The sequence below is a fragment of the Camellia sinensis genome, chromosome 10 (assembly GCF_055761805.1).
Source record: "Camellia sinensis isolate YWXY chromosome 10, ASM5576180v1, whole genome shotgun sequence".
NCBI classification, from domain to species: Eukaryota; Viridiplantae; Streptophyta; class Magnoliopsida; order Ericales; family Theaceae; genus Camellia; species Camellia sinensis.
The window spans coordinates 77,861,891-77,884,503 of NC_138970.1; the positions used below are offsets into that span (position 1 = coordinate 77,861,891).

The window sequence follows — 22,613 nt, forward strand, 5'->3', positions numbered from 1 at the left end:
TGAGCTTGTGGTAAGCGAATTCTGGCTCCAACCCTAGAGTATCATATGCTGACCATGCGAATACCTCCATATTTTCCCTCAGTAGTTCCAGCAGCTAAAGTTTCTCATCAGCGCCTAGCGAGGTACTAATAAGGAAGTACTTTTCTGGATCATCCTCTTTTGCCAGGACTTTCTCCAAATCCTCTGCTATCTTTTCCTCTGGGGCTCCCCCTACATCTTCCAAGACTGGTTGTTCGGCCATTTCCACTGTCTATACCCGGTTACAGAGCTGCTTTACCTTTGGTGCCGCCATGAAGCAATGTTTGGACGCAACTTGATCCCCTGAGATCTGCTTTACTCCATGTTCCGTTGGGAAATGGATGAGTTGGTGGTAGGTTGAAGGGACTGCCTCCATTTGATGAATCCATGGGCGTCCAAGTATGGCATTGTAAGGGAATGGTGTATTAATAACTAGAAATTCTATCTGGAGGGTTTTTGTTCTTGCCATAACTAGCAACACTATTCTACCCAGTGGCCATTCTGGCTATGAATTAAAGCCAACTACGAGGGTTGCCGCTGGGGTGAGGTGCTGCTCAGAGAGACCAAGCTTTCTGAACAAGTCATAATACAATATGTCTGTTGCAATGCCCTGATCTTTTTCGATGCGGTCTCTACTGACATGACCTGCTGAATTTGCACAGCCTTAGCAATCTCTTCTTTTAGCGCCTCTTTACGTCCCTGGGTCGCTGTTCCATGGATCACATTTATTATCAGCCGAGGTGGGTGCTCAGTATTCGGTTCTGGGGGTGGGTTCCCTAGTTCGGTCACTTCCTTATCCTGATCAATGTAATCCCGGAGGTGCCCAGCTACTACTAGGTCTTCCTAGTGTTGATTCAGTGTCCTGCAGTTCTGAGTCATGTGCCCCCTATCTTGATGGTAGGTGCATCTGAGCTTCTGATTGCGCCGAGCCGGATCTCCCAACATTTTCGCCCGCCAGACAAAGAAGGTCTTTCCCTTGATCTTTTCCAGGATTCGATAGATCGGTTCTTTGAATACAGTCACGACAGCTTCGTGAGATTTGGACTTATCCACCTCATTCACCGTGAGCCCTTGGTATTCTCCTCGACCTATTCTCTTCTTGTGCTGAGCTGTTTGTTCTGCTGATGCTACCTCGATGGGGATCTGATCATCTTCGAGGCGAGCATACTGCTCAATCCTGGCATGCAAATCTTTTAATGTTATGGCCAGGCGCTTGGTAAGTAATTGTCTCAACTTACTTTCCGGGCACAGACCATGTTTGAAAGACATAACGGCCATCTTCTCACTGCACATGTTTTCCTCCAGGTCATTGTACTCTTCCCAGTACCTCCTAGCATAACTATGCAGCATTTCTTCCTGCTTCTTTCGGAGGCCGAACAGTGTATCCGGCTCTTTCGGGATCTTAGTGCTGGAGACGAGCCTGGCTCGGAACTCTTCAGAGAACTGCTTCTAGCCATGAATTGATCCAGCGGGGAGTCGATCGAACCATCGAAGTCCAGTTTCTTCCAAGCTAGATGGGAAGACTTTACACATCAATCCCTCATCCCGGCTTCATAGAGACATCATCTGTCTGTAATGGCTAATATGTGTCAGCAGGTCCGACTTCCCATCGTATGAAGTGAACTTTGGTGGGGTGAATTTTTTTGGAGGTCTCATGGCCTCAATTTCCGGGGAGAATGGTGAGGAGGCGAGCCTATCCAGCGCTCGGTGCTCTCTCTAGTGAATGGTACGGTCCAGATGATCCCGATGTTGCTCGTTTTGCTTGTTACCGTTCAACAAAGTACGAAGGTCTTGAGGAGGGTATTCAGTCTGTTGGTTAATCATCTTCTGCCTCTTAGTTCTTCTCCGGTGTGACCTACGGGTGTGGCTGCTCGCCGCCTCACTCTATACCGAGATAGGCTGGCTTTGTTGCCCGGACTTATTTCTGGGGAACATTTTCACTGGTGGCTCTCTAGATGAGCTCCTCTGTCGCAAACGAGAGGGCTCTACCTCAGTCTTCTTTTCCATTGGATCACCCAACACCCTTTTAAGTTGGGCTTTCAGCTCCTATATCTCCATCTCCATGGAGTCTATGATTCGATCTCTATAAGCCTTCTCTAGAAGAAAGTGATGAGAAGAACCCCCAGCGAAGGGTAATCGATGCTCGACGGATTCAGGAGTCTGGTTATTGTTTCCAGTTTGTTCTTCTAGGACTGTTTGGAGTGCCAAGCCATTGTCATTTGTCTTCTCCGTCTATGGAGTATGTGTCGAAGGTGGGATGTCCTCAATCCCCATCGCTGGAACTGAGTGCAGAGCTTAGAAATGAAGTGATCCACGCTCACTGCACCAATTGTGCGTACCGGATTCCGCACTAGAAGAAAGTGGATCAGGGCTCCACACTCGGTTGGACTATCCAAGGATTGAGCTTCCTGCCACAAGAAGCACCGTAAGAGCTGCTCAGCCGGGGTTGGCCGGATAACCCCTCTGGTGCGGGAATCAGTGATCGGAGAAGAAGTGTAGAGAGTTGAATTTGTAAGTAAGTGATGTTCAACTGGGATTAGTTCAGTCACCTTCAATGTGAAGTTCATGTAGTATATATAGGATTCCTTGCTTGTTGCTCAAGATGGTTTCATGGAACTCAGGTGCTGCCAAGTTTCCTTTTAGCATTGCCCAAGGTGGGGGACCACCTGGTAGTTGTCATAGAATGCATATACACATTGTAGTCATGCTGATAACAAACTTCATTCTTCTGGTTTTACAGCTTCCGTGATTCTAGGTGTAGGGGACCAGTTGTGGTGGCAACTTGCACATGTACATACTCATAACTTTCACGTTTCTTAGCTCGGTTTCCTTAGCTCGGTACCATTGTTCTTCGGCTCGGCCTTCTGCAAGACTATTGTCGCAATGGGCTGGCCCATGCGGATATCTGTGTATGGACTTGGCCTATTTTAGTTCAGCCCATAGATTCGGTCTTGCAGCTCGGCCCGGCCCGGCCCAGCATCGCGACTGGACTAGCCTTTCCACTGCGGGTTGGGCCCAAGTGCTTGAGAACTTGGGTAGACTGTTGATCATGGAGTTAGGCTCAATTGGCTTGCTCATATATTCATTTAACCGACCTGGATTTGGGCTTTAGTGGATTGGACCGGCCTAAGGCTCGGATCCGACCCATTTTATATTCAGCCCCTTCAGACGGGTCAAAACTCACTAGTTTGGACTAGTATTATAATGAAAGTGCTGGAAAATTTGTAAAAATAATTAAGAAATTTCATGGCTACAACATCAGATTCGTGATATATATTAATCAATACTACCGGCACTGATATTCCGTAATTGATATCGTTACGTTATCCGATTTAGAACCATTCACAACACGAAAATATAGTGGGTCGTACAATTATGAAGTATTTTCAGATTATCAAGGGTTGGTGTATAAGTGCACATATATTATTTTAATATTAAATTGTGATTATTTTGAACTTCATTGGTCATCGGAGTCTGCGGAGATAAATGAGATGCAGGCTAATTTGTCTCAAACTAATGTATCTTTGAATATATATTATAATTTATTAGTGTGTAATTGATGCAATTTATGTTCCGTAGATAATGAAGAATGGCTGGAGGACGTTTAGGGGTTCTTTAAAGTGTCTTAAATAAGTGTATTTTTTTATTTTTTTAGATTAAAAAGTTAAGAAAAAAATAAATATTTAGGTTAATTTTTTAACATTTTACGAAAAAATGTGTATTTAAAAATTAAGTGTATAGTAGAAGTGATTGAGTAGCCGTACAGTACCTCAGGCAGTGTAGTCGGCTGTTAGGAGTTAGAAAATGGTTGCCTCATTTTTGTGTTTGAATTGGACGGTGTTGTTCGGCCCATGTGGCCCCACCACAAGTCTCATTTTGCTAATTGAAACCGTTCAATATGTAGAACTCGCCGAGTAATATATGCTTGTAAAAAATAACGTTGATCGGATATCGATAACTATTTGATCGTGTTAGTTTTTCTTCAACCGTCAACTATAACACCATCTATTGTTTATACAAAACTAATTTAATCATATAACTATCTATATTCGATTAACGTGATTTTTTATTAGCATATAGTGCTCGACGATTTCAACATATTGAACGGTTCGGATTATCAAAACGGAACCCGTGGTTAGCCCCCACTGGCCCAACATTACCTTCCAATTTAATAAATATATACCTAATTTTTTTTTTCGCCGTTTGACAGCCTTTCCATCTCCTTCTCAATACCAATCACGTCTTTCTATTAAAATATGTAATAAATTAATTTTTTTATATTTTTAATTTGTGTATAGTGATAATTTTTTAACTTTTTTAATAATTTTTTGATTTTTTGAATTTTTTTAGAGATGCCAAGCTTGGTCTAAGAAACCATGTTGAAAGAAACTGAAATGAAGTGTATTCACTTGGTCATTGGTACATCATGTTGATTAATTGTTGTATTAAAAACAATGATCAAATAATTTTCTGTGGTGGAACGAAATATTTCTCATTTCACTGTGGAATGGACTCTTCTTTGAACTGTTCATGTGACTTATATTTAATGTATATCTAAGAGTTGGTGACGCTTTCGCGGTGTATGATTTTGTCATCGAGGACATATTTTCTTCTATATTTTCTGTTTATACACAATGATCGTGAGACAATTTGTGAATGTGTTTTTATGGAGTTTCGGACTCACCCAATTTTGCTATAAATTGGACTGTTATATTCTGAGAAAGACAGACTAATATTCTGCTTCATTAGTTGTGGAGTTTCGGAAAAAAAGAAGAAATTTGTTTCGGAGGCTGTCTTTTTTACTGTGGCCTGTAAGATTTAGCTAGCAAGAAATGAAATGTTGTTCAATCAACAGGAGATATCATGGGAGGAAGTCTTCGCGATTTTGTAGTCTGAGATTTCTTATTTGTCAATAATAAATATTTCCTTCCGAGCATATCTAATAATTTTTGAGAACCACAAAAAATGGCACATTTGCAACTTGCATGCATATCTAGATATTCATTCTCAAAAGGAAAGATACTTATTCCAAAAAATCAAATGCTCATGTAGTTGCTTACGTCACTAACATTACAAAAAATCTAGAGACCAGAATATTGGGTCAAGAAACTTGCCAAATGAAAAAAAATGTGACTCGTATTTGATTGTGTCCTATGAGTCTATTTATAGAATCAATTTCCAGTAAATTAAATTATTAGTCTATGTAGTTTGGTATTTATGTTATTTTAGTCAATGTAATTTTAATTAGATCAATTTTAATGCTGATTTTTTTTTTTTCTTTTCAAATTGGTCAAACTGATTCTAATTGTTAATCAGCTTGTTTGTTTCCAATTTTTAGAAAATTCTACTCTTTTATTTTTTGTATTTTAATATTTTCAATGAATTTTTTAATATTTTAAGAAATTTTTTAAAAATTTTTAGATACACTTAACATAAACACACTTAAAAAATAAAATATTTGTAAAAAAATCTTTAAAAAATACACTAAATAGCAAAAAATACAAAAAAAAATTAAATTAAATTTAGTACATTTTCATATTTTTGTGTATTTATAAATTTTTTAAAATATTTTTTTACAAATAATTTACTGTTTAGATACATCTAAGTAAAATGCATCTAAAAAATTAAAAAAAAATTACTTAAAATTTAAAAATATTCACTAAAAATAAAAAACCCGAAAAATAAAAAATTATTTTTCAAAAAACTGAATTCAGAAAACTGAAATCAAATAGACTGAATATTTTTTTTATGGAAAATGTGTACACAACTGCATATGTCAAACTTTTAGAAATAAAATTACAAAACTTGTTCAATTTAGTGGTTGAACTTTAACCAATTTAGTAAAAATTTCTGTCAAAAAACTTGAACAATACTTTCAATTGGGCCAAATTGATACAAAATTTAAAATTAAGGCTCCATTTGTTTTGCCTTAAAATATTTTTCAATTTTCCATTGTTAAGTTGGCCAAAAAGTAAGTAAAATATTTCCTAAGTAAAATCTTTTACATGATATAGTGTAAAACAATTTACATTTAAAAGTTTCGTAAATTAATTTTTCTCCCTCATTACGGTTGATATTACTCGATGTATATATCAAGTTTCACTGCTTTCATACACATGAATGTTCTCTCTCTCTCTCTATATATATATATATATATACCTGGGAAAGAGAAGGAAAATGAAAGGAAATTTGTGGTTCCTAGTAAGTAATGAGATTACTGGCCATATTGTGTATTTCCTAATAGTAGACTATTGGTCACGAAAACTTATGATTCCTAGTAGTATGGTTATTGACTACTTGGAACAAATACATTTGACTGATTCAATATGTTCCCTCGATTCAAAAAATATAAGGATTATATTTGTTTGATGGATCCATGTTGCCTTGGCGGAACATTGAATATATTTTCATGATGAGTCTAATTAAAAGTATGTACACAGTGATTGTCTAAAAGAATTGTGGTGTGCAATGAGATACACCATATGATGGAGAAATATGGCCTCAGCTGCCCAAAATTATTATGACTTGTGAAATCAAATATTGAGGCAAATATAAATTCATAAACTTGAGGAACTATTGCCTCTGGACTAGAGGGGCTAGATCTGTATTTATTTGTCAACGAGGATGGGTTAAGCCCCTAAGGAAGTGACCCAACCCCTGTGATTGGTAACTCCATGATGGAGGTTCAATGAGTAGGCACAATCCTTAAAGCATGACTTGGTTTCCAACACATTTTATTTTAGGAGACATCATAAGAGTGGTTCTCTTACCCATTCCTATGATGACAGTGCTGATGAGTGACTGGTTAGGAAGGATTTTACACTGAATGAATCTAAGGCAGACAATCTTCTACAAGGTGCATTTCATCACTATACATTTGGAGGATTCTACTAAGTGGGAATCATCGTGAAGCCGTGACCAAGGGCCTTGGGCTAGTCTCTAAAATTTTCATGACAATCAAGATTAGAGTGCTTGGCCATTAAAGCACTAAGCCATAAACTATTATCTAATACCAGTGTTGTATGTGTGACATGTTGACTTTCAATACAAATAACCTAGTTCAAAACCTAGTTCACTACGATTTTTCTGAGGGAAACTGTTAACACTACGTGAGGTTCAAGTTCGAAAGATACCTACACCTATTACATAGTATATGTTGCCCCTTATTATATATTTTTTATTTTATATTATTTTGGTTGTAGTTTTGAAATGTAGGGGGTATGTTATACAAATTTTGTGAAAATATCAAAATCTTATTTTTATCAAAAATAAGAGATTGCTGTTGTCACGACCCAAACCCGCTCCTATAGGCTTAGCGTCTTATCCGGCCAGTAATCTTAGAATTATCAAAGGCCTCTACTATCAATATCATATAATATAAGGGGCTGCGAAAGTGAATATATTTATATACAAATACGTCCATAGAGCTGTGTAAACGTACATGCAACTGAAATTTTTAAACTGAGATATACAAACATACATAAGTGACGTCAAACTTCCTTAAGTCTTGCCTCACTGTACGAGTAATATAATAAGGGACTTGGTTATAGCGATCTCGGTTGTCCCTTTACTATTCTGTTGTGTTCCGGACCTGGTTCCGTGAAGTTGGTAGTCGTATCTATCTTGTTGTCGTCCTTTAATTCCGCTTGATTGAGTTTTAGGATGTTTTGGGACAGAGTTGTTACAGGTTGGTTAGGCCTTGGTTTCAATTCCTTGTTGCCCAGTTTTTAGGCGGTCCGCTCAAGCGGGTTTTCTTGCGCTCGAGCGGGGATTGCACACTCCCAGTTTTTTGTATCCCTGCAAAACTTCTGCAGGTGTGATTTTTACGCTCGAGCAAGTTTCTTTACGCTCAAGCGGTGGCGCTCGAGCTGGTACTCTGGCGCTCGAGCGGGTAGTACCTTTTCGGTGTAAGTTCAGGGAGGGGGGAATCTACGCTCGAGCGGACTGGTTTTCGCGCTCGAGCGAATGTGCTTTATTCTTGTGTCTTGGCGCTCGAGCGAACCTAGTTTTTGTTCTTGACGCTCGAGCGTTGTGTTTTCCGCTCGAGCGGGAATGTCGTATATCAGTTGGCTGTGGGACAGTTTTAAATCGCTTTTTCTCATTCTTTCTCTCTCTTACTTTTCCGAAAAAGCCATTTGAGAGCTCCTCTCCCTAAAACCTTAACTTCTCTCTAAGTATTGATCTAGCTAGGGTGCTTTCCTCACCTTTGGCCTTTACAAAAGAGTTGTTGATCGTCGAGGGCTATCTTTTGATCCGAGAAACTCGTGGTTTGGAGCAAGTTAGTTTTCATCATCTTCTTCGTTGGGTGTCATCTTTTGAGGTAGGGATTCCTACTCACTCTTATGGTCTTTGACCTAGATTTTTAGTTGTTTTGATAGAGTGTTGAACTTGGGAAATTTTGGGACTTAGGGTTTCAAAATGTGTAAAAAGGGTTTTGTGATTTTGGGCTCATAACTTGTATTTTGGGTTTCAAAGTGATGATATAGTTGTTGGTTGTTGATATTAGGCCATTGGGTCAATATTGGGAAATGAGGTAGAAAATCCTAATTTGTTGTATAAATTAATTGGTATAATTAATTTGGGAGAATTGTAAACTTATGGAATTGAGTTGGAAATAATGAAATCAGTTCATTATATGGTTGAATAGTGGAGTTAGATTTATTAATCGCTCACTTTTGAAAACATCGATATTTTATCTGTTGGAGCTTTTATTATCTGTTTAGAAATAATTTCTTGGGCTACCGGTGGAGGGTAGTTTTGATTGTTGTAGACAATGCATGATGATTAGGCAAACTAAAACTAATCAATTGGATATGTCATTGAGTATGACGGTTGATAGAATACATTAACGTTATGTATTGATTGATTGCGTATATGACTTTTGTGTATATATGTTGTGTGTGTGGGAAGAGATATGGGATGTACTCCACGGTTTAGGGGAAGATAGGGGATGGACCTCTAAACCGGATGTTGTTTGGGAGGAGATAGGGGATGGACTCCACTGATACAGCTCATATGCTTGTTAGATAATGTGTTGACACAGCTCGTATGCTTATCTTTGGAAGTGTTGATACAACTCATATGCTTGTCACTGGATGTGTTGATATAGCTAATATGCATATATGTTGAAATGTGGATGCAGCTTGTATAATTATTTGTTGAGATGTTGATACAACTAATATGTTTATCTATTGTAAAATGGGAAATGTTTAATATGAGTCATTGTCTCATATAAGTGGTTGGCCAGGTTCTGAGCCATTGATGTAAATTGTGAAATTGACAAGAAATGGAAACTGAAATGAAACATGAACATAGTGATCATGAAGTGGAAATGGATTATGAATTGGTTTATGAAAGTTGAACATTTATCAATTGCTAATGTCTTAGTCATTGCTCATACTGTGTTTAGCATATCTCTATTGGCGTTGGCTCACCCTTCATGGGACATTATTTTCAGGTACAGGTAGTATACCACCCCCAAGGACATAGCTTGGATGATGATGAGAGTTGAAGACTCTTTCTTTTGTTTATTTTGATGTATTACATGTAAATTCAAGCCGAGGGCTTAATATGTATTGAGTTAGTACTCTTCTTTTTGTAACCTAGTGTTAACTTGGAAAGCTGTAAGCCCTTAGGGCATTTGCTTTTGTTGTTAACATGTAATACAGTTGTAAGAATTACTCTGATGAATGGAAATGGTCGATTTCTTTTGCATCAATGTATGTCTAAAATGTTGGTTTAATGTTATTATTTTGAGGGTGTTACAACTTTGTATCAGAACGTACCGGGTTCGAATACTTTGGGTACGTGGGAAGGGATTAGGATCACAATGGGTTTGTCTCGCTTGATAGAGACTTAGATGTAGTATCATATGCTATGTGCTTAATTGATAACATGCTTATGTGACTATGTGGATATGGAATGTAGTTTCTAGGATGTTGATTGGATCCTTGGGTTTCTGGGAGTCTTGTTGGAAAAGCACTTGATCAATGCTGTTTCTAACCGGAACTCTAGTAACGCCTCGGGACTATCATTATCCGGAATGCTTATGTGTTTATGTGCTTACGTGGAGTGAATTACAGTTGTCCATGCATTAGGACGCGAGTGTTATAGCTTCGGCACATTTGTGAATGTGCTAATAGTCTTGGTACCTTTATTAGGATGTCAGGCCGAGGGTGTGGTAGGCATAGCAGGCATGGTAGGCAGGAGGTACCTTTACCGGATGACGTTCCGGCAATGCAGGAGGGAGTTGGTCAGGCTAACGTGGCCGAGCCAGTGGGTCAGTAGGCTATGGGTGCCTTGGCCCGACAGATAGCGGGAGCTTTGGGTATTCTCAGAGCTGAGAATCAGGTTGCTGAGGCAGGGCCTTCTTTCTTGAAGAGGGAATTCTTCCAGTCTAACCCGGACGAGTTTGTTGGGGATCCGAAGGAGCCACTTAAGGCTGACGAGTGGTTGGAACAAATGGAGAAGACGTTCGAGATGCTTGGCATCGAGGACGGGACTTTGAAGGTGACCTTGGCATCCTTCCAGCTGAAGCGAGATGCGGGTCAATGGTGGAAGTATGAGAAGGGCAGTGTTGGTGGTGCATGAAGGCGTTTGTGACTGCTGTCCAGGAGAAGTTTTTATCTTCAGCTGCGAGGGAGAAGCTGAGAGAGCAGTTTTGCCAGCTTAGACAGCAAGGTTTGTCTGTGGCTGAGTTTGAGGCTACTTTTGCCAGTCTGTCCAGGTTTGCACCTGAACTGGTGGCGTCTGAGGAACACCGTTGCTTTGAGTTTGAGCGGAAGTTGAGGCGAGGCCTCAAGTTGAGGGTTGGTGGATCTTTCATCCGGGAGTATAGACGTTTGGTGGATGCGGCAGCTCATATGGAGCTCATGATACAGGAGGAGGATGAGGGGCAGAGAGGCTCCAAGAGGAGCCAAGATGGTCAGGGTGATGGTAGGAGACAGAGGGGTTCTAACCCTCAGCAGTCTCAGGGTGGTGTGGCTAGATCGACCTTTCCAGTACCGAGTACGGGCTCTGGGAGAGGTAGTCAGGGAGGCTTGACTTGTTTTGCGTGTGGCCAGCTGGGTCACAAGTCTTCGGTTTGCCCACAGAAGGGAGGGGGTCAGTGAGCTGCTTCTTCTTCAGCTAGACCTCAGGGCTAGAGTCAGGGCAGGGGCCAGCCTTTGTCTTTCTATCAGTGTGGTCAGCCTGGGCACCTGAAGAGGTATTGCCCATAGTTGAGTGCTACTTCAGGAGCGTCTGGTTCTAGGCAGACGTAGAGTTATCAGCTAGCTCAGTCTGTGTAGGCCTCGAGGGCCAATCCGGGAGCTTCGTCATCCCAGTCAGTGCAGCAGTCGTATGCTCCGAGGGGTGAGCAGGTGGATCAGGGGCCTACAGGGCGCGTGTATGCTGTTACCGCGCAGGATCTAGTACCGGCTCCATCAGTAGTGAGAGGTACCTTTTTGTTTTGCAACTTGGTTGCTAGTGTGTTGATTGATACGGGTGCATCTCATTCTTTTGTATCTGCTGCATTTGCATCTATGTTGGAATTGGAGTTGGCACAGTTAGCATCTCCTATATGTGTAGTATCGCCTATTGGTGGTGAGCTGATCTTGAAACAAGGTGTTAGAGGTTGTGATATAGAGGTCGCCGACCATAGGCTTCCTTTTCCTTTTGTTGTCATGCCTATGAAGGGTTTTGATGTTATTTTGGGTATGGACTAGCTGTCGTCATACCGGGCTGTTATTGATTGTTACCGCCAGAGGGTCACGGTTTGTACCTTAAGCGGGGAGTGTTTCCATTTCTTGGGGGATCGGGTTGGTAGTGTGTTGCCACCGATGTATGATCCGCGAGGGCAGAGTGAGCTTAGTGGTCTACTTGCTAGCTTTTTGAGTGGTGAGTGTGATGAGACCCAGATTGTATTGCCGAGGGTGGTTTGTGAGTATTTGGATGTTTTTCCCGAGGATCTCGTTAGTTTGCCACCTCACCGGGAGATCGAGTTGTCTATTGATTTAGTGCCCGGAACGGCGCCGATTTCTATGGAACCTTATCGGTTTGCCCCAGCTGAGCTGAGTGAGTTGAAGATTTAGCTCCAGGAATTGCTGGATAAGGGTTTTGTTCGCCCTAGTGTTTCGCCATGGGGAGCACCGGCCCTCTTTGCTAAAAAGAAAGATGGTGCCTTGAGATTGTGTATAGACTACCGGAAGTTGAATCGGGCTACGGTCAAGAATAAGTACCCTATGCCCCGTATAGATGATCTGTTCGACCAATTGAAGGGTTCTCGTTGTTTCTCTAAGATAGACTTGAGATCGGGTTACCACCAGTTAAGGGTCAGGGAGGAGGACATTCCTAAGACGGCATTCCGTACGCAGTATGGCCATTATGAGTTTCTGGTGATGCCATTCGGGCTTACCAATGCACCGGCAGTCTTTATGGACTTGATGAACCGGATCTTCCGGGAATTCTTGGATCGATTTGTAGTCGTTTTCGTGGACGACATTCTTATGTATTTGCCTTCTGAGGAGGAGCACGAGGAACACTTGAGAGTGGTGCTTGAGTTGCTTAGAGCCCATAGGCTGTATGCCAAGTTTGGGAAGTGTGAGTTCTGGCTAGGAGAGGTGAAATTCTTAGGCCATGTGGTATCCGGGGAAGGGGTGTCTGTTGATACATCCAAGGTAGAGGCAATGCAAGATTGGGCACAGCCTAAGAGTGTGTTTGAGATTCGCAGTTTTCTAGGATTAGCTGGGTATTACCGTCGGTTTGTGAAGGATTTCTCCAGGCTAGCTTCGCCGTTGACTAGATTGACGCGGAAAGGGGTCAAGTTTGTATGGAGTGAGACTTGTGAAAAGTTGTTCCAAGAGTTGAAGGTTAGATTGACCACCGCTCTGGTTTTGATTATTCCGAAGAGAGGGTTGGGTTATGCGGTTTATTGTGATGCCTCACGAGAGGGTTTGGGTTGTGTGTTGATGCAATAGGGGAAAGTGGTAGCTTATGGCTCACGTCAGTTGAAAATACACGAGAAGAACTACCCTACGCACGACCTAGAGTTAGCAGCAGTGATCTTTGCATTGAAGATTTGGAGGCACTACCTTTATGGTGAGAGGTTCGAGGTGTTCTCGGACCACAAGAGTTTGAAGTACCTATTTACACAGAGGGACTTGAATTTGAGGCAAAGGAGATGGATGGAGTTCATTGAGGACTATGATTTTGAGTTGCACTATCACCCGGGAAAGGCCAATGTTGTGGCCGATGCCCTTAGTAGGAAATCCATTAGTGATGTAGCTTGTATAGCCATCCGGGAATGGGAGATGTTGGGTGCGCTTGGCGAGTTTCATTTGCTTCTTGGCGAATCTGTTGAGGCTGCGACCTTGTTTTCTGTTGTTGCGCAGCCTACACTTGTGACCCGAGTGTTAGAGGCACAAAGAGGTGACCTTGAGGTAGAATCCCTCCGAGAGAAGATCTCAAATGGGAAAGTTAAGAAGGGTTTGGCGGTGTATCCCGACCTGAGTGTGAGATACCGAGACCGTCTGTTTGTACCGGAGTCTTGCCGAGAGGAAGTACTCCGAGAGTTCCATCATTCACGCCTTGCGGTGCATCCGGGAGGCACTAAGATGTATCGAGATTTGGGTCGCCAGTTTTGGTGGCGAGGTATGAAGAGAGATGTGGCTGTTTTCGTATCGAAGTGCCTTACTTGCCAGCAAGTGAAGGCCGAGCATCAGAGGCCAGCGGGTTTGTTGCAACCCTTGCCTATTGCCGAGTGGAAGTGGGAGCATGTCATTATGGACTTCGTTGTAGGTCTTCCGAGGACTCAACGGGGTAGTGATGCCATTTGGGTGGTTGTAGACCAGTTGACTAAGTCGGCGCACTTCATTCCTATGCGCGTGAGAGATTCGGTAGATCATCTCGCCGACTTGTATGTTCGGGATATAGTGAGATTGCACGGGGTTCCAGTGACGATCGTCTCCGATTGAGATCCTCGTTTTACTGCTAGGTTGTGACAGAGTTTGCAGAGTGCCTTGGGCACTAAGTTGACCTTTTGTACGGCCAATCATCCTCAGACTGACGGGCAGTCCGAGCGTACTATTCAGATCCTTGAGGATATGCTTTGAGGTTGTGTCCTTGACTTTAGTGGGACGTGGGAGAGGCACTTGCCCTTGGTGGAGTTTGCCTACAACAACAGTTTTCAGTCTAGCATCGGTATGGCACCGTTCGAGGCCTTGTATGGCCGACCGTGTAGGTCTCCAGTGTGTTGGGCCAAGGTGGGTAATGCATCTTTGTTGGGTCCGGAGTTAGTTAGGGAGACGACAGAGAAAGTTGAGCTTATCCGTAGGAGGCTTGTTACAGCCTAGAGTCGCCAAAAGAGTTATGCCGACCGTAGGAGGACGCCTTTGGCGTTTGAGGTGGGTGATCATGTCTTCTTGGAAATATCACCTAGGCGAGGTTTGATGAGGTTTGGGAAGAGTGGGAAGTTATTCTCTCGGTTTATTGGTCCCTTTGAAATCCTTGAGAGGATTGGCGAGGTGGCCTATCGTTTAGCCTTACCGCCACAGTTGTCCGGAGTGCATGACATGTTTCATGTGAGTATGCTTCGGAAGTATGAGCCGGATCTATCCCATGTGTTAGATTGGACCGACTTGGAGGTAGACGAGGATGCCTCGTATGAGGAGAGACCGGTTCGGGTCTTGGATAGGCGCGATCAAGTCCTACGTGGCAAGACCATTCCTTTGGTGAAGGTTTTGTGGAAGCATCACAGAGTGGAGGAAGGCACTTGGGAACGTGAGTTGGAAGTCCGCGAGAAATATCCGGACTTGTTTGTTGATGTGTGACCATGTAATGGAATTTTTGTAATATTGTTGAACGTTAAGAGCATTGTATGTGTCTTACGTTGTAAAACATTGTGAATGTTTTGGTTAATGGAAGTTCATTTTAACATTGTGTATGTTAAGTATATTGTGGAAATGCAAGCATGATGATAATGTTGCATGTGCTATGGAATTGTGGAAAATGAGTTGAAATTGCTAAATTTCAAAAGAATGCATGTTGATAATACAGGTTGTTATGAATAATGTGTAATGCCTCTTGAAAAGAGATGGGATTGACCGGTAATGGGTCAGGTTGTTTAATATTATGCTGTAACATTGTTGAAAATGGGAAAAACCTGTTTTTGAAAAACTTGTGTTTAATTTCGAGGACAAAATTCTTTAAGGGGGGGAGGTTATAGCGATCCCGGTTGTCCCTTTACTATTCTGTTGTGTTCCGGACCTGGTTCCGTGAAGTTGGTAGTTGTATCTATCTTGTTGTCGTCCTTTAATTCTACTTGATTGAGTTTTAGGATGTTTTGGGGCAGAGTTGTTATAGGTTGGTTAGGCCTTAGTTTCAATTCCTTGTTGCCCAGTTTTTAGGCGGTCCGCTCGAGCGGGTCTTCTTGCGCTCGAGCGGGGATTGCACACTCCCAGTTTTTCGTATCCCTGCAAAACTTCTGCAGGTGTGATTTTTACGCTCGAGCGGGTTTCTTTACGCTCGAGCGGGTACTCTGGCGCTCGAGTAGGTAGTACCTTTTCGGTGTAAGTTCTGGGAGGGGGAAATCTACGCTCAAGCGGACTGGTTTTCGCGCTCGAGCGGATGTGCTTTATTCTTGTGTCTTGGTGCTCGAGCGGGCCTTTTTGCGCTCGAGAAGACCTAGTTTTTGTTCTTGACGCTCGAGCGTTGTGTTTTCCGCTCGAGCGGGAATGTCGTATATCAGTTGGCTGTGGGATAGTTTTAAATCACTTTTTCTCATTCTTTCTCTCTCTTACTTTTCCGAAAAAGCCATTTGAGAGCTCCTCTCTCTAAAACCTTAACTTCTCTCTAAGTATTGATCTAGCTAGGGTGCTTTCCTCACCTTTGGCCTTTACAAAAGAGTTGTTGATCGTCGAGGGCTATCTTTTGATCCGAGAAACTCGTGGTTTGGAGCAAGTTCATTTTCATCATCTTCTTCGTTGGGTGTCATCTTTTGAGGTAGGGATTCCTACTCACTCTTATGGTCTTTGACCTAGATTTTTAGTTGTTTTGATAGAGTGTTGAACTTGGGAAATTTTGGGACTTAGGGTTTCAAAATGTGTAAAAAGGGTTTTGCGATTTTGGGCTCATAACTTGTATTTTGGGTTTCAAAGTGATGATATAGTTGTTGGTTGTTGATATTAGGCCATTGGGTCAATATTGGGAAATGGGTAGAAAATCCTAATTTGTTGTATAAATTAATTGGTATAATTAATTTGGGAGAATTGTAAACTTATGGAATTGAGTTGGAAATAATGAAATCGGTTCATTATATGGTTGAATAGTGGAGTTAGATTTTTTAATCGCTCACTTTTGAAAACATCGATATTTTATCTGTTAGAGCTTTTATTATCTGTTTAGAAATAATTGCTTGGGCTACCGGTGGAGGGTAGTTTTGATTGTTGTAGACAATGCATGATGATTAGGCAAACTAAAACTAATCAATTGGATATGTCATTGAGTATGACGGTTGATAGAATACATTAACGTTATGTATTGATTGATTGCGTATATGACCTTTGTGTATATATGTTGTGTGTGTAGGAGGAGATAGGGGATGTACTCCACGGTTTAGGGGAAGATAGGGGATGGACCTCTAAACCGGATGTTGTTTGGAAGGAGATAGGGGATGGACTCCACTGATACAGCTCATATGCTTGTCAGATAATGTGTTGACACAGCTCGTATGCTTATCTTTGGAAGTGTTGATACAACTCATATGTTTGTCACTGGATGTGTTGATATAGCTAATATGCATATCTGTTGAAATGTGGATACAGCTTGTATGCTTATCTGTTGAGATGTTGATACAACTAATATGTTTATCTATTGTAAAATGGGAAATGTTTAATATGAGTCATTGTCTCATATAAGTGGTTGGCCAGGTTCTGAGCCATTGAAGTAAATTGTGAAATTGATAAGAAATGGAAACTGAAATGAAACATGAACATAGTGATCATGAAGTGGAAATGGATTATGAATTGGTTTATGAAAGTTGAACATTTATCAATTGCTAATGTCTTAGTCATTGCTCATACTGTGTTTAGCATATCTCTACTGGGCGTTGGCTCACCCTTTATGGGACATTATTTTCAGGTATAGGTAGTATGCCACCCCCAAGGACATAGCTTGGATGATGATGAGAGTTGAAGACTCTTTCTTTTGTTTATTTTGATGTATTACATGTAAATTCAAGCCGAGGGCTTAATATGTATTGAGTTAGTAGTCTTCTTTTTGTAACCAAGTGTTAACTTGGAAAGCTGTAAGCCCTTAGGGCATTTGCTTTTGTTGTTAACATGTAATACAGTTGTAAGAATTACTCTGATGAATGGAAATGGTCGATTTCTTTTGCATCAATGTATGTCTAAAATGTTGGTTTAATGTTATTATTTTGAGGGCGTTACAGACTTAGCCTAACGTACAAATAACAAAGCATCCTTGACATGGTTCACAAAACTTGACTTTCAAAAAGTAAACCTCCTCGAGAGGCACGATAGCTGGTTGACCCAAAACTCTCCAGGCAGCAGCTTAGACCTGGTCATGCGCCTGCTCACCTACAAACATTTATTCGATGACGTATCAGGTATCCTTACCGCCAACCATGGAGCATATGCATAATGTTTTTCATGTATCCATGCTTTGAGAGTATTTGAGAGTTCCATTCCAACTTGTGTGCTTCTAAAAGACGATTTTTCTTACGCAGAACGACCAATTTAGATTGTGAATCGCCAGATCAAAAGATTGAGAAGCAAAGAAATACCGTTGGTAAAAGTTGATTGGGAAAACCACGGAGGGACCTATGCAATGTGGAAGACCGAAGAAGACATGGTGAAGAGATATCCTGATTTATTTCCTTTGAATCCGGTATTCTACCAAAATAAACGTAATTCAAGTTTGGAGGACCAAACTCTTTAACGGGGGAAGACTTTAACAACCTGACCCGTGATTAGCTTGAAATATATGATTAAGAATGCTTAATAAGTAATTAAGATAAAATTCTGAATTAATTGCATGTGTATTGTCCTATTTGTGTCTTTATCTGTTTATCGTAGAAAGATCTGTTTATGTTTCTGTTGTGTTTTGCGAATTGAAGGCCTTATCGGCATCTGATCACGAAATTAACATGGTTTCTGTGTTATTTGAAATTTTTAGAACCCTATGGTAGGTTGAATTAAAATTCGATTCGAAATAAATTAAATTAGAATATTTAATGCTCAATTGTTTACTGGTAAGCCTAATTACTTAATTTCTCTAATCAAGACTACATAAGGCTATTACACCACTTTGAATCATCCCCACTTCATCATTTTGAGCCTACAAACGTGAGAAAGAGGGAGAGAAAGGAGGAATTGAGTTCAACTAAGAAGTTTTCCTAGAGAATTAAGGGAATTGACTTGAAGCTTAAAGATATAGCAAGCTAAAGCCTAAGTCGAGAGTATGGTAAGGATTTAAGTCTTTACTTGTGTAATTGAGACACAATACATGAATTCAAGAGAAATTGGAACAAGAATTGAGCTAGGGAAAGGGAATTAAGAAGATTACCATACATGCAAGCAAATTCCATTGTATTTAGTGTTGGATTTTGAAAAATTCACACGTGTATGCAATGATCATAGCTTGGTTTTGGAAAGTCATCAAGTTTCATACCATTTTACCTTGTTTGATCATGTTTTGAAAACTTTGGAGTCAAGAAATTACATGCATGTTATGTTTTCAATATTTCAAGTTTAAGTGTGCACAATTGGCAAGCTTTTGAGCCTTGATTTCATGAAATGATTTTTAATTCTCAATGTTTTACAAGTTTACACAAGTTTTCTTAAGCTTTTGGTCCAAAAAGATGTGTTTTGTAGCTTTGAATTTGGGTTTTGAGCTTGGAAGAGCAATCTGGAAATTCCAGATTTTGCCTCTCTGCTCGAGCAACCATGCACATTTTTGCACTTCCGCTTGAGCGACCAAAAGTTGGCATGAGCGTAAGATGCTAGCTCCTAGAAGTTTACATGTTTGGCAGACCGCTTTAGCAACAAGAGTTGCGCTTGAGCAAAAACCTTAGTCTTACGTTCGAGCGACCGTCGAGCGGAAAAATCAAGCAACCAGTACTTTTGCAAAGTTTACAGACAGCTCGAGCGAAGGAAGTTGCGCTCGAGCGACCACTCACATGTTTGGACGTCTGCTTGAGTGAATGAAGTTGCGCTCGAGTGAGAACCCTATTTTTAGCAAAAATGACTAAGTGTTTTGAAACTCATTTTGGCATCCCCATTGCATCATAGGCATTGCTAGGCCCCGAATAAGTTATAATAATGAGGATAAGATGTACAAACACACTACGAATGAAATTCAATAAGTTAAGTACTATCTGAGTGTATGTTTCAATCTGTGTATCTATTATGTTTGTGTAGGTCACGCGTCGTAAGTTATCTGATTTGTCTGCTTTGTTTGCCAGCTTTCAGAGCCATCTATGAGTAATAACACTGTAAAATTATATTTAACTTTAATTGTTTTCTAATGATATAAAATGATCAGTTTTCTGAAATGCTATATTTTGTATGAATGAATAATTGTCTAAGTTTCTGAAATGTATTCGTGGCATCCTTAGCACATGGCCCTTGTTCGAGGGTAATAATAATGTGGTCTATGAGCACAAGGCCCTTGCCCGGGGGTAATAATATTGTCGTCTCATGGCCCTTGCCTAGGGGTAACAATATCGTGGCTGAAGTATGTTTTCTATTCCCAATACCGGAGGTTCCTTAGTGGAGCTGGCAAGCATGACCCTTTATGCTCTGTATTTGATCTGTCAGTGCTAATGGATGTACCATGTACAATTAAGCATGAATTCTAATTTCTGTATATGATATGAAGAAGAATAAGAATCTGAATCTGTTTTTGATATGACATCTATTTTTGAATCTGATATGGGACATCATTAATTTAAACCCTTTAATCTATTATTCACTGGGCTTCCGCTCACTATTTATATCATGTAACCTCCGGTACCGAGAACAGATAACATACTCAAGTGTAGCCCGGCTTTTCGTGCTCCTTTTGGAAGACGAATAACCCTACAATTCGGACTCCACTCGTGGTTCTGAATCTGATTTCATAAGTGTAATGTGAAATAGCGAAAATACAAAAAGAGTCCCAATCCAGCAATTCTTTTTGAAAAATCAATGTTTGAATCAAATGCCAAAAATGGATTGCTTTGATAGATTACAGAGTCGCTACCTAAATATTTTTGGAAAATTTAGGAAATCGAAAACTCGTGCCAAAGGCCATTATTCCATCATCACCAAAGTGTCACGGCTCAGGAACTTAGGTACAAGAGGGGAAGGTCATGAATTGAGCACCCCATTCGCCCGATCAAAGATCGGCCTCCACTAATCATGATGTGTTTCTTATTTACATTATATGCTGTTGTTTCGATTTATTAGTTGTTTTTACTATGTGATCCGCATACAAGGTATAGACTAGTTTACAAGAATTGGAACACTTCATCTCATATTTTGTTTCGAAATTGTTTTGTGAATTTGCCACTTGAAAAAGTGGGCTAAAATTGACATTAATCAAACCATCCCAATTCAAACAACCAGCCTTCATTCACAGGCATTCAAACAATTAATCATTTAAGCAATTAGCCTCATGATATTCATGCTTTGGACATGGTAACACAAGCATTCAATGCAACATCCTAAAGCAATAAAAGCTCACCTAGTACTCCGAGCCAAAAAAGGTGAAAGAGTTAGAAAAATATGCATGTTCCTAACTTATGCAATATGACTAATGCAACGCAAACATTATGCATTTTATAGACTCGGCTATGAGCATGACATATGATTTCATTCAAGACATGCGATACGACGTATTCAAGTAATGAGTTTGAACATTTGATATTGGGTTAGCATGATGAGTTGAACCTTGGATGCATACAAGACAATGGATTCAAAGCATAAGAATACTAATGGAATGTGATGCCCTATACTAACCATCGTAAGTGAGTAAGTAAAAGGGAGAAAGACGTGGGGTTGGAAGACATACAATTTATTACAACATTGCCCTTGTGCAAGAGGGTATGAATCAAAGTCCAAAAGTTCGAATTAAATTAATTATTACAAAACCGAATGAATAAATAAGCGAGGCTAATTTAATAGCTAACTATGCTATCATAACAAGGATAACCACGACAAACAAACTCACTATTTAAACTGATTAACTACAATAATTACAAAGGGACAATAATAATAATTACAGCACTTAATAATTAACGAGACTAATCACAATAAACAATATTAAATTAATTATAACAACGATCATAATGTAAGCGAGGATGCCCATGGATTGCTTGCATGCACATGCACAATGTTCAAGAACAGCTCTGTCTGCCGCAGGCTTGCTCTGCTTCACCTTAGCCACTGCCCTCTGTTTTCTGCAAAAATACACTGCTAACCAAACATTGAGGACCGGTTGGCTCTCAATGAAGCCTGGTCGGGCCATAAGAAGGCTGGTTGTGCCTCAATTTTGCGAAAAACTCTATTTTTCCTTCGGAAATGAAAACAGTGTAGACAAAGTTGTTCAAGTTCTATTTGTCCCTCTCACACTTCTTTGTCATGGGAAAGCCTTGAGAGAAGGTTGGAATTGTTTCCAAAACCATCAATGAGCAAGTTGATTTCTTGATGATTTCGGATACAATTTTGGACAAAAATCAATGAATGCAATGAATATGACCACTCCTCCCTCCTTATCATGGAATGAACTCAAAAAAAGGAAGTAGAGACACTTCAAGGATCATCAAAATGCCATGAATTAGAGTATGACCACTCTTAACTCGATAAACTTGGCATAACATCCGGCCAAGGCCAAGCAAGATGACTCATTTTCTTTATGTGTGTTGGTTGCTTTTAAACCAATTCTCTTAGTCATTTCCATTCTTTAGTCCATTTGTCTGAAGTGATGATTAAGTCCTCTAAAAGGAGAGAAGCGTCAAACGGGAACTAATTCTCAACATGAAAGAGAGATTTTACCGTTGACAATGAATCTCCATAGATATTAAGCCATTGAGCGTGAATCTCTAGTTCATGTGTTGAATGAATGTCAACCGATTGAAAGAACTCTCAAATGAAAGAAAGGAGTGGCAAGTTGATTCTTAAAATAAGGTTATTAACATGAAAGTTAGACAAAGAAAGGCTAAGAACAAGATAATACAAGCTACGTATAAAGACCAATGCTATAACAAAGGAACTAATCAAAGCTTGAATTAATTAAATAGATTAGGATAGCTCTAAAACAGCCTCTAATAAGCCAAAATAGTGGCTGGAAATGCAAGAAAATAACTCAAAAACCAAAACAAAAATGTAAAGACACTAAAGTTATGTAAGCAAAAACAATGAGGGGTGGCCAACCCCTCCAGTACCAAGACTTCAAACCATGTTTTTTGGCCGTAGTTCAACTCTGGAAATCAGTTCAAAAATCAAAGGAAAAGAGTGTAAAGGAACCAAGGGTTAAGCTATGAGGATAGGTGCAAGTAAGGGTGTTAACCTTACCACCTTTGGTAGCTTATCCAAACCCAAGTTCCAACACGTAAAATG

General features: G+C 40.4%; 1 protein-coding gene across 1 annotated transcript; it reads right to left on the reverse strand.

The window, feature by feature from the left end:
* Positions 1–861: 861 nt before the first annotated feature.
* Positions 862–1,368, reverse strand: LOC145800499 (uncharacterized). The gene has a single exon (XM_082890190.1). The coding sequence runs from the start codon at positions 1,366–1,368 to the stop codon at positions 862–864; it is 507 nt and encodes a 168-aa protein (XP_082746316.1).
* Between the last annotated feature and the right edge of the window lie 21,245 nt (positions 1,369–22,613).